This window comes from Bombina bombina, chromosome 3 (assembly GCF_027579735.1).
Source record: "Bombina bombina isolate aBomBom1 chromosome 3, aBomBom1.pri, whole genome shotgun sequence".
Lineage (NCBI taxonomy): Eukaryota > Metazoa > Chordata > Amphibia > Anura > Bombinatoridae > Bombina > Bombina bombina.
The window spans coordinates 142492059-142505423 of NC_069501.1; the positions used below are offsets into that span (position 1 = coordinate 142492059).

At 41.8% G+C, this 13365-nt stretch overlaps 1 protein-coding gene across 1 annotated transcript; it reads right to left on the bottom strand.

Moving 5' to 3' along the window:
* Nucleotides 1–12254: 12254 nt before the first annotated feature.
* Nucleotides 12255–12881, bottom strand: LOC128651525 (apoptosis regulatory protein Siva-like). Its single transcript, XM_053704556.1, has one exon. It carries the CDS (start codon nt 12858–12860, stop codon nt 12360–12362), a length of 501 nt encoding a protein of 166 aa, XP_053560531.1. The 5' UTR covers nt 12861–12881; the 3' UTR covers nt 12255–12359.
* Nucleotides 12882–13365: the final 484 nt, after the last annotated feature.

A 13365-nucleotide genomic window follows, 5' to 3' on the forward strand; every position in this document is an offset into this window, starting at 1 on the left:
TGAATAATAGATTACAGGAAAGGCATTGATTTTAGAATCCCAGAGATCATTTATATGACCCGGGAAATAGAAAAAAACATTGATTAGACACCCAGTACACTCATTTATTCTTAGGCCTTTTTAATAAGAGGGTCCCGGAGCCTCAACCGAAACAACAGCATGAAAGAGGACATATGTCATCCTTTTGAATAATAGATTACAAGAAAGGCATTGATTTTAGAAACCCACAGATCATTATTTGCAACCAGGAAATAGAAAAAAACATTGATTAGACACCCAGTACACTTATTTATCCTCAGGCCTTTTTAATAAGAGGGTCCCGGAGCCTCAACCAAAACAACAGCATGAAAGAGGAGATATGTCATCCTTTTGAATAATAGATTACAGGAAAGGCATTGATTTTAGAATCCCAGAGATGATTTATATGACCCGGGAAATAGAAAAAAACATTGATTAGACACCCAGTACACTTATTTATCCATAGGCCTTTTTAGCAGAGGCTCCAGGACCCTCAACAAAAACAAGAGCAGGGAGGTGGGCATAGGAGTACAATGTAGTGTGACAATAATAATGTGAAGGGGAAGATTGCAGAGTTGTGGCATTTTAATTTTGTTATCGTGGGAAGTACTTGCAATGACCTTGCTCTGGTGAATCCATATTGCAAATGTGTTTTTTAAGGCACTGTTTGTCTATTTTTTGAATATCAGCATTTGGTAATAGAAGCTCAACTTAAGGCTGGTGAGAACCGACCTTTCTTCTGGCTGTTTTCAAATGTTGTGGCTCTGGACAAACATGTTAATAAGGGGCCATCAGCCATATTCTGCCCGCAACCCCTTTGATGATTGACGATAAACATGTGTCACCTGCAATCAGAGCCCGTTACTTCTGTCTAAATCATCTTCCTGGTATGGACAGGCCACTGTTTCCCACAGCAAGTCCGAAGCTTGAACTACAAGATTGTCTTGAGTATGGTAGGAAACCAAAGTTTATTTAATTCTGTACTATCACCACAAAAGCTGAACTTCTTGAACCAAGGAAAATGCAAGCAATTTCATGTGCTTATGGATGACAAGGACGTCCTGTCCTGTGGTGCACAGAGATGGAGAGGATTTTGGGCCTCCCTGTACACTACCCAGATGTCTCCAACAACACCAGAAACACAAGACAGCAACTCTTGGGAAGTTCCTGGAGTGTTCCGGTAGCCATCTCTTTGCGCCCCGAAAGGAATACTTTATCAGTGTTTTTGTATACATCTGACAACAGCTTCGGAGACTGTGGTGACGCACATGTTATTTACTGTTGTTCCAGCTGTGCCAATATCAATTGGCATTAAAAAGGTAAGATTTGGGGGGACGGAGCCTATAGCTGTTGCAGTAGGACGTGTGTTTGAGGAGCTCCAGGTCTTACAAGTTACTTTGGAGTTAGTTTTCAAACTTAATTTAATTTTCTTTTTGGGATTCATAGTCACACTTTCTGGGGCTATCCAAGAGGAGCCTGGTAAAAGCACTAGTCACCCCTTATATCAATGGGTACGGATACCTGTTTTTTGCCTTTTCAATATGGCGCCGGACACCCCTGAATGAAAAAAAAAGGTAAGATTTGGACTAGTGACGCACATTTTATGCATTCTGTGGCAATTGCAATTTGCAATAAAAATAATCTGCTAACAACCACTACCTACGACCACACCTGACTCCTGAAGTCATGCTTCAGTTATTAACTCAAGTTAAATTATTTTTTTAATTTTTTTATTATGCTCAGCAGATTCAAAACATACCATTCTTCAATCTTCTAGTCATATCACACAACATGTCAAAATGCTGCATGGAAAATGGCAGTGTGCTAAGTCATAATCTTAGTGAACCTATAAGTGCATTACATTTCTAAAATAAACAAAAATACCGAGAAAAAAAAAAAAAAGGAAAGAGGACATATGGCATCCTTTTGAACAATAGATAACATTTAAGGCATTGATTTGAGAAACCCAGAGATAATTTGTTGCAACCGGGAAATCTAAAAAAAACTGGATTAGACACCCAGTGGCTCCAGGACCCTCAACAAAACCAGCAGCAGGAAAGAGGACATATGGCATCCTTTAGAAAAATAGATTTCTGGAAAGGCATTGATTTTAGAAACACAGAGATCATTAATTGCAACCGTGGATTCTAAAAAAACTTAGATTATACACCCAGTACACTTCTTTATCCTTAGGCCTTTTTAGCAGAGGCTCCAGGACCCTCCACAAAACCAGCAGCATGAAAGAGGACATATGTCTTCCTTTTGAAAATTAGATTACAGGAAAGGCATTGATTTTAGAAACACAGAGATCATTAGTTGCAACCGTGAAATCTAAGAAAACATAGATTATACACCCAGTAAACTTCTTTATCCTTAGGCCTTTTTAGCAGAGGCTCCAGGACCCTCCACAAAACCAGCAGCATTAAAGAGGACATATGGCATCCTTTTGAAAATTAGATTACATGAAAGGCATTGATTTTAGAAACACAGAGATCATTAGTTGCAACCGTGAAACCTAAAAAAACATAGATTATACACCCAGTACACTTCTTTATCCTTAGGCCTTTTTATCAGAGGCTACCGGAGCCTCAACAGAAACAACAGCATGAAAGAGGACATATGGACATATGGCATCCTTGTGACTAATAGATTACAGGAAAGGCATTGATTTTAGAAACCCTGGGATAATTTGTTGCAACCGTGAAATCTAAAAAAAGATTGATTAGACACCCAGTACACTTATTTATCCTTAGGCTTTTTTTTTGCAGAGGCTACAGGACCCTACACAAAACCAGCGGCAAGAAAGAGGACATATGGCATCCTTTTGAAAATTAGATTACAGGAAAGGCATTGATTTTAGAAATCAGGAGATAATTTGTTGCAACCGGGAATTTGAATCAAACAAATGATTCGATGGACACCCAGTACACTTCTTTCTCCTTCGGCCTTTTTATAAGAGGGTCCAGGACCCTCAAAAAAAAGACCAGCAGGAAAGAAGACGTATGGTATCCTTTTGAACAATAGAGTACAGGTACAGCATTGATTTTACAAACCCAGAGATAATTTTGGGCAAATGTGAAATAGAAAAAAAAATTGAGTGGACACCCAGTACACCGCTTTCTCCTTAGTCCTTTTTTATAAGAGGGTCCAGGACCCTCAAACAAAATACCAGCAAGAAAGAGAACATATGGCATCCTTTTGAACAATAGAGTACTGGTACGGCATTGATTTTAGAAACCCACAGATAATTTTTTTGAAAAGTGAAATAGCCCCAAAACCCATGCTTGGACTCCCACTCCAGGTCGTTCTCCTTCAGCTTTTTTATATGAGGGTCCAGCACCCTCAACAGAAACTACTGCAGGAAACACCACCACATATGCCATCCTTTTGCACAAGCAAGTACAGGTATGGCATCCATTTTAGAAACCCAGAGATAATTGAGACGAACCAGGAACATTTTTCTAAAAATTTGATAGGCCACCCATTACAGGTCATTCTCCTTCAGCCTTTTTATACCATGGGCCACGACCCGCAACATGCACAACAGCATGAAACACCACATATGCCACCCTTTTGCACAATAGAGTACAGGTATGGCATAGATGGAATACTGGGATAATTTAGAGCAACCAAGAGACGGATAAAGAGGCTTGGTCGGTCCTCCTCCTTCAAATTTGTGGCATTTTGCGTTCAATTTAATGGTCCACCAGATATGAGTGGTTTGCTAATGCTAAGTTGTACAATTCGTAACAGTTTAATCACTATTGTTATGTGCCTTATTTTTTATTATTTGAGTTTTGTACCCACAGAGCTGCAGCAGAGGCCAGAAAAATTAGGAATGTACAAATGACTGAAAAAATTGGGTATTGTTGTAGCAACTGCTGTAGCAGTGGCCAGAAAAATTGATGTTTGTAAAAAATTTAAAAAGTGCCCTAAAAGCTTGTGGCTTGAACACTAGTTGTTGGCGGATAAGTCAAGCAAGTCCTCCGGCTTTATAACCAAAAAAAAGGCCAGCCTGTGTACCAGTTGTAGCCCAATCCAGCTCATCTCATCATCAGGCCTTTTTTATTCAAATGTATCGCCCAATGTCAGTCCCTTCGGGATCCAGCCCTCATTCATTTTTATAAAAGTGAGATAGTCAAGGCTTTTTTGACCTAGGCGACTTCTCTTCTCAGTGGCAAAACCTCCTGCTGCACTGAAAGTCCTTTCGGACAGGACACTTGAAGCGGGGCAGGCCAGAAGTTCCATTGCAAATTGGAATAGCTCAGGCCACAAGTCCAGCCTGCACACCCAGTAGTCAAGGGGTCCATCGCTCCTGAGAGTGTCGAGATCCACAGTTAAAGCTAGGTAGTCTGCTACCTGTCGTTTGAGTCTTTCTCTAAGGCTGGATCCCGAAAGGCTCTGATGGTGCATGGGAGTTAAAAAGGTACGCATGTCCTCCATCAACAAGACGTCAGGAAAGCATCCGGTCCTTGCCGCCGTGGTCGCGGGAGGAGGAGGATTAATTTAATCTCTTCCCCTGTTACATTCCCGTAGTGCTGTGACATCACCCTTATACGCTGTGTAAAGCATAGTTTTTAATTTATTATAAAAATGCTTCATCCTTTCCGACTTGCGGGAATTTGGTAACATTTCAGGCACTTTATGCTTATACCGGGGATCGAGGAGCGTGGACACCAAGTACAGGTCGTTCTCCTTCAGCTTTTTTATACGAGGGTCCCTCAACAGGCACGACAGCATGAAAGAACCCATTTGAACAAGGTTGGATGCTGAGCTAATCATGTCCCGTTCCTCCTCCTCACTGATCTCACTGATGGTATCTTCTTCCCCCCAGCCACGTACAACACCACGGGTACCAGAGAGGTGACAACAATGAGCACCCTGGGATGACTGTTGTCTTCCTCCTCCTCCTCCTCCTCAAAGCCACATTCCTCCTCTGACTCCTCTTCCTCACAATCCTCTTCCTGCATTGCCGCAGGTCCAGCAAGCGATGCTGATTCGGCTGTTTGTGGGGGTGATGGACACCACAACTCTCCCGCTTCCTCTTCATGCTCATCTACTGCCTGATCCAGCACTCTTCGCAGGGCACGCTCCAGGAAGAAAACAAATGGTATGAAGTCGCTGATGGTGCCTTCGTGCGACTGACAAGGTTTGTCACCTCCTCAAAAGGACGCATGAGCCTACAGGTATTGCGCATGAGCGTCCAGTAATTTGGAAAAAATATCCCCAGCTCCCCAGAGGCTGGCCTAGCACCCCGGTCATACAAATACTCATTAACAGCTTTTTCTTGTTGGAGCAGGCGGTCAAACATTAGGAGTGTTGAATTCCACCATGTTGGGCTGTCGCAAATCAAGTGCCTCACTGGCAGGTTGTTTCGACGCTGGATATCGGACAAGTGCGCCATGGCCGTGTAGGAACGCCTGAAATGGCCACACACCTTCCTGGCCTGCTTCAGGACGTCCTGTAAGCCTGGGTACTTATGGACAAATCGTTGTACAATTAGATTACACACATGTGCCATGCACGGCACATGTGTCAACTTGCCCAATTTCAATGCCGCCACCAAATTACTTCCATTGTCAAAAACAACCTTGCCAATCTCCAGTTGGTGTGGAGTCAGCCACTGATCCACCTGTGCGTTCAGGGCGGTCAGGAGTGCTGGTGTGGTGTGACTCTCCGCTTTCAGGCAAGTCAACCCCAAGACGGCATGACACTGCCGTACCCGGGATGTAGCATAGTACCTGGGGAGCTGGGGGGGTGCCATAGATGTGGAGCAAGACGCAGAAGTTGAAGAGGACTCAGCCGAGGAAGAGGTTATGGAAGAGGATGGAGTAGGAGGAGTAGAGGAGGTAGCAGCAGGCCTGCCTGCAAGTCGTGGCGGTGTCACCAACTCTTCTGAAGAGCCACGCATTCCATGCTTGTCAGAAGACATCACGTTTACCCAATGCGCAGTGCAGGTGATATACCTGCCCTGACCATGCTTTGCAGACCAGCTATCCATGGTCATATGGACCCTTGCCCCAATGCTGTGTGCCAGACATGCCATAACTTCCTTTCAAACAACAGAGTACAGGTTTGGGATTGCCTTTTGTGAAAAGAAATTTCTGCCAGGTACCTTCCACTGCGGTGTCCCAATAGATATAAATTTTTTGAAAGCATCAGACTCCACCAGCTTGTATGGTAAAAGCTGGCGGGCTAAGAGTTCAGAAAAGCCAGCTGTCAGACGCCGGGCAAGGGGGTGACTTTGAGAAATTGGCTTCTTACGCTCAAACATGTCCTTGACAGACACCTGACTGTGGGCAGATGACCAGGAACTGCTACGTAAGAGAGACTGAGTGGAGGATGGTTAAGAGGGGGCAAGGAGGACAGCACTGGTTGACGTGGCTGAAGATGCTGGAGCAGGAGGAGGAGGGCGGCTTTCACTTTGTGTGCTGATTCTACTCATGTGTTCTTCCCATCGGCCTTTGTGATGGGAGACCATGTGCCTTCGCAAAGCAGTTGTACCTAGGTGGCTGTTGGACTTCCCACGACTCAGTTTCTTTTGGCACAGGTTGCAAATGGCATTGCTGTTGTCAGAGGCAGACACACAAAAAAAATGCCATACTACTGAGCTCTGCGATGACGGCATTCTGGTGGTGGCAACAGCATGCGTTGATGGGCGTCGGCGTGCTGTCTGGCTGACCCCTGGTGACGATGCATGCTGTCTGACTGTGCCACTAGCTCCTTGAGACGACCTCCCCGTGCTTCCAAATCGTCTCCTCCTCCTCTCTGTCTCACCATCTGAACTTTCCCCCTCTTCTTCTTCTCTTCTAGCAGGCACCCACGTGACTACCACCGACACATCATCATCAACCGCTTCACTTGTATCTGAAACATCAAGAAAGGAAGCAGCAGTGGGTACAACATAATCATCATCATCCCACCGTACCTCCATGTCGGTAATGCTGCCTGACTGAGACTGATCACTATTATCTACATCCTCTGTCAATGATGGTTGCGCATCACTCATTTCTTCCAAATTATGTGTCAATAACTCCTGTGACAGATCAAGTGAAGTGGCTGTGGTGCTAGTGTTGGTGGTGGCAACAGGTGGGGGAGTGGCACTGGTCACTTGAGACCTGCCCAAAGCACAGCTGGACTTAGATGGTGCGTCAAGGTTAGGAGGACTAGCAGCGGAAGCTGAAGAAGATTAGGTGTCCTGTGTTAGCCATTCAACTAGGTCCTCCTCCTACTGTAGACAAGAATTATGATTGGTGTAAATAGTTGGCAAGATGGCCTGGCACAAAAGGCTGGCGGACAGGAGGTAAATTCAATTCAAGGACACTAGGAGACTGATTACTGACAGTCAAAACAGTGATGATTGACAATTTTTGCAATACTGTTAAAAGAAATATGATTGCTGGCAATAATTGGCTAGGTGGGCTGGGCACACAGCAGGCTGCAAGGCAGGAGGAAAGTGCAATTCACTGGCACCAGCAAACTGAGGATTCACAAAAACTATTAAAAAAAATTTTAATTTTTAATTACTAAGAATACTGTGACAACAAATATGATTGGTGTAAATATTTTTCAAGTAGGCCTGGCACACAGGCTTGGAAGGCTGTAGAAAAGTGCAATTCTAGGGCACGAGTAAACTGAGGATTAAGATCATCAACAATCAAGAATTTTTTAATTTTAATTAGTAACTATACTGTGACCAACAATTAGGATTGGTGTAAATAGTTGGCAAGACGGCCTGGCACAAAAGGCTGGCAGGCAGGAGGTAGATGCAATTCAAGGACACTATGAGACTGATTACTGACAGTCAAAACAGTAATGATTGATAATTTTTGCAATACTGTTACAAGAAATATGATTGCTGGCAACAATTCTCTAGGTGGGCCTGGCTCACAACAGGCTGCAAGGCAGGAGGAAAGTGCTATTCAATGGCACCAGCAAACTGAGGATTCACAACTATTACCAAAAACAATAATTTGTAATTATTAAGAATACTGTCACAACAAATATGATTGGTGTAAATATTTTTCAAGTAGGCCTGGCACACAGGCTTGGAAGGCTGTAGAAAAGTGCAATTCTAGGGCACGAGAAAACTGAGGATTAAGATCATCAACAATCAAGAATTTTTTAATTTTAATTAGTAACTATACTGTGACCAAAATTATGATTGGTGTAAATAGTTGGCAAGACGGCCTGGCACAAAAGTCTGGCAGGCAGGAGGTAGATGCAATTCAAGGACACTAGGAGACTGATTACTGACAGTCAAAACAGTGATGATTGACAATTTTTGCAATACTGTTAAAAGAAATATGATTGCTGGCAACATATGGCTAGGTGGGCCTGGCTCACAGCAGGCTGCAAGGCAGGAGAAAAGGACTATTCAATGGCACCAGCAAACTGAGGATTCACAACAACTATTAACCAAAATTTTTATTTTTAATTATTAAGAATACTGTCACAACAAATATGATTGGTGTAAATATTTTTCAAGTAGGCCTGGCACACAGTCTTGCAAGGAAGTAAAAAAGTGCAATTCTAGGGCACGAGCAAACTGAGGATTAAGATCATCAACAATCAAGATTTTTTTAATTTTAATTAGTAACTATACTGTGACAACAATTATGATTGGTGTAAATAGTTGGCAAGACGGCCTGGCACAAAAGGCTGGCAGGCAGGAGGTAAATGCAATTCAAGGACACTAGGAGACTGATTACTGACAGTCAAAACAGTGATGATTGACAATTTGTGCAATACTGTTAAAATAAATATGATTGCTGGCAATAATTGGCTAGGTGGGCTGGACACACAGCAGGCTGCAAGGCAGGAGGAAAGTGCTATTCACTAGCACCAGCAAACTGAGGATTCACAACAACTATTAACAAAATTTTTTATTTTTAATTACTAAGAATACTGTGACAACAAATATGATTGGTGTAAATATTTTTCAAGTAGGCCTGGCACACAGGCTTGGAAGGCTGTAGAAAAGTGCAATTCTAGGGCACGAGCAAACTGAGGATTAAGATCATCAACAATCAATAAATTTTTAATTTTAATTAGTAACTATACTGTGACAAAAAATTATGATTGGTGTAAATAGTTGGCAAGACGGCCTAGCACAAAAGGCTGGCAGGCAGGAGGTAGATGCAATTCAAGGACACTAGGAGACTGATTACTGTCAGTCAAAACAGTGATGATTGACAATTTTTGCAATACTGTTAAAAGAAATATGATTGCTGGCAACAATTGGCTAGGTGGGCCTGGCTCACAGCAGGCTGCAAGGCAGCAGGTAAGTGCTATTCAATGGCACCAGCAAACTGAGGATTCTCAACAACTATTACCAACAATTTTAATTTTTAATTATTAAGAATACTGTCACAACAAATATGATTGGTGTAAATATTTTTCAAGTAGGCCTGGCACACAGGCTTGGAAGGCAGTAGAAAAGTGCAATTCTAGGGCACGAGCAAACTGAGGATTAAGATCAACAATCAAAATTTTTTTAATTTTAATTAGTAACTATACTGTCTGTGACAACAATTATGATTGGTGTAAATAGTTGTCTAGACGGCCTGGCACAAAAGGCTGGCAGTGGCAGGCAGGAGGTACATGGAATTCAATGGCACTAGGAGACTGAATATTTGCAGTACAAAAAATTATGATTTTTATTTTTTTATATACTGTTACAAGAATTGTGATTGGTGCCACTAATTGGCTAGTTGGGCCTGGCACACAGGCTGGCAGATATGAGTCGTGGATGGTAGGTAGGGCAGCAATTTAACACAGTATGCTGTGTAAGTGACAAAAACACAGGCCTGATAGAAAATTAAGTTAGAAAAAATGGGGTTTATTTAGCAGCGCTAAAAAAAGCTAGGAAATGATGATACCAATGTATTTTATGTTTTATACAATCTATTTTATTTAAAAATTCTTATAACACATAAAAACAACAGCAAATGCTTATCCTAATTAATAAAGGGACGTCTCCCTTATACAACACTTATAAAAACAGACTAGGACCATATAATCCTAGAATTCCAGGTATAAAGGAATTAATTCTATAGATAACATATGGCAAGCAACAAATTTCTAAGATAAATGGTGAATTGAATATTTAAAAGGCACAAATGTATCAGTCCTAACAGCTTTACAGTTCTTCAGTAACAAATACAGTTATAAAGTTACAAAGTTACTTTCCTTGGACATATAATTGGCTCAGGTGTGCTGGATAGTTAAAAAGGCAAAAAACAGCCAATATTCTGATTTAGGTGCCAAAGCAATCATGGTTAATGGAAATGGTTAATTTAACAGATGAATACCTTGATGTCTTTAAAGTTCAGTTTGCGTGTTTTAAAAAACGTAGTGCAAATTAGTGTAGAGGTACCTTAATCTGTCCTGGTTGCAACCGCTGATATTTTTCACTGTGAGGGATTCACAGACTGTTTGTTACTGGTGCTTCTGATAAGTCACCTGACCTTCTCTATGATTCAGAGGTCAGGGGTGATGTTCCGTTCTGGTGATGTAGTTATCCTATTTTTTGTTTTCCTTTCTTCTTATAGCCCAAATATTGTTTTCATCTGGGTTCCCTCAGACTTCTTAAGGTTTGAAGAAATCTTTGGTCAGTGTTTAGCAGTAACACCGTATTCCCTGAAGTTACCAAAGGTAGATTTTAACTTGCAGGGTCAGGAGAAAAGTTTAAAGTTGCAGGGTCACACAGCTTTGTGACAGTAGTAAATGAAGTTTAGTAGAGTGTAGCAGGTCCCATTCAACGCGTTTCACCCTTCTGGGCTTTATCAAGAATTCTATTCGCATTCTATTGGCTGATTGGAACAGCCAATAGGATTGAACTTCAATCCTATTGGCTGATCCAATCAGCCAATAGGATTTTTCCTACCTTAATTCCGATTGGCTGATAGAATCCTATCAGCCAATCAGAATTCAAGGGACGCCATCTTGGATGACGTCATTTAAAGGAACCTTCATTCATTGGAAGAAGAGGATGCTCCGCTTCGGATGGATGAAGATAGAAGATGCCGCCTGGATGAAGCCTTCTGCCCGTCTGGAGGTCCTTTTCTTCCCGGATCGGATGAAGACTTCTGCCCCTTTGGATGACCACTTGTGCCCAGCTGGGTGAAGAAAGCTCAAGGTAGGGTGATCTTCAAGGGGGTAGGGTTAGGTTTTATTAAGGGGGGATTGGGTGGGTTTTAGAGTAGGGTTGGGTGTGTGGGTATTGGGTTTTAATGTTTGGGGGGGGTATTGTATTTTTTTACAGGTAAAAGAGCTGACTACTTTGGGGCAATGTCCCACAAAAAGCCCTTTTAAGGGCTATTTGTAATTTAGTATAGGGTAGGGAATTTTATTATTTTTGGGGGGCTTTATGTTGTTAGGGGGATTAGAGTAGGTGTAATTAGTTTAAAACAATTGTAATTATTTTTTTATTTTCTGTAATTTAGTGTTTGTTTGTTTTTGTACTTTAGTTTATTTAATTTAATTGTAGTTAATTGTAGGTAATTTAGTAAATTAATTTAATGATAGTGTAGTGTTAGGTGTAATTGTAACTTAGGTTAGGATTTATTTTACAGGTAAATTTGTACTTATTTTAGCTAGGTAGTTATTAAATAGTTAATAACTATTTACTAACTATTGTACCTAGTTAAAATGAATACAAAGTTGCCTGTAAAATAAAAATAAATCCTAAGATAGATACAATGTAACTATTAGTTATATTGTAGCTAGCTTAGGGTTTATTTTTTAGGTAAGTTTTTAGTTTTAAATAGGAATAATTTATTTAATTGTAGTATTTTTATTTTGTTTTATTTAAATTATATTTAAGTTAGGGGGGTGTTAGGGTTAAGGTTAGACTTAGGTTTAGGGGTTAATAAATTTAATAAAGTTGCGGAGACTTGGGGCGGCATATTAGGGGTTAATAAACGTAGGTAGGTGTCAGCGATGTTAGGGATGGCAGATTAGGGTTAATAATATTTAACTAGTGTTTGCGAGGCAGGAGTGTGACAGTTTAGGGGATAATACATTTATTAAAGTGGCGGTGATGTCCAGTCGGCAGATTAGGGGTTAAAATTTTTATTTAAGTGTTTGTTATGTGGGGGGGGGGGGGCCTCGGTTTAGCGGTTAATAGGTAGTTTATGGGTGTTAGTGTACTTTTTAGCAATTTAGTTGAGTTTTATGTTACGGCGTTAGCCCATAAAACTCTTTACTGACTTTTTTTTTTTTTTTTCACAAAGTTTACTATAAAGATTTATTTATTTGCAACTGTTGTACATAAAATACAAATATAAAATTACAACTTTAATATAAAAAAGGGAATCCACAAAAACAGAAAAATCCATTTAGACTTCAAACACAGAAAAGGAAGAGCAGAACACTTGTTCGCTGAGGTTGTTTTCTACAGGAATGCCACAGAACGAGCAGGTTACTGCACTGCAGCAGCTACACAACTTGCAGCAATTGCGACATACGTATCGCTCACACTGTGAGCAGCACTCTTTATCCCCCACTGACCGGACACAGGAAGAGCAGGCTTTGGTGACACCCACAGGCGGCAACTTCTGTGCACTGGAGCTTCGCATCAGTTTCCCATCATGGCCAATAATGGTTTGTCCGGTTAGTAGCGCATGTGCATTGCTGTCTCTTTCTTCCGCACTCTCCATCTGGTGCTCTGTGTTGCCCATAAAAGCCTTTGCCCCACTGAACAGAAGATTCTTGGTCTTTTCGAAGATCTCCCGGCGGTACTTCTCCCCCAGCACCCCGAGGCTCAGCTCCTTGGTGCCCACACGAGTCTTGAGCTGCAGCGGAGATACATTCTTGAACGGGTAGGAGCGCTTTGGCATACCGGAACCGGAGGGACCTCACGTGACAGAAAACGCGCAAAACTGAAAGTGCTCTTAACTACTGACTTTTAAATGCGGTAGGAGTCTTTACAGGAGAGGGTGTACCGCTAACTTTCTCCAAGAGTCGTAATACCGGCGTTAGGCAAGTCCCATTGAAAAGATAGGATACGCAATTTACGTAAGTGGATTTGCGGTATGCTCGAGTCGCGGAAGAAAAGTGAGCGGTACACCTGTACCTGCCAGACTCGTAATAACAGTCGGCTAGATTTAGAGTTTTGTCGGTAATGACCCGCGTAGCTAATGTTGGCTTTTTTCTGGCCGCACCTTTAAAATAACTCTGGTATTGAGAGTCCACAGAATGGCTGCGTTAGGCTCCAAAAAAGGAGCGTAGAGTATATTTAACGCAACTTCAACTCTTGATACCAGAGTTGCTTACGGAAGCGGCCAGCTTCAAAAACGTGCTCGTGCACGATTCCCCCATAGGAAACAATGGGGCTGTTTGAGC

Bases quoted from the DNA above. Each gene is read 5' to 3' on its own strand.
- LOC128651525 (XM_053704556.1), bottom strand. From the start codon at position 12,860: ATGCCAAAGCGCTCCTACCCGTTCAAGAATGTATCTCCGCTGCAGCTC.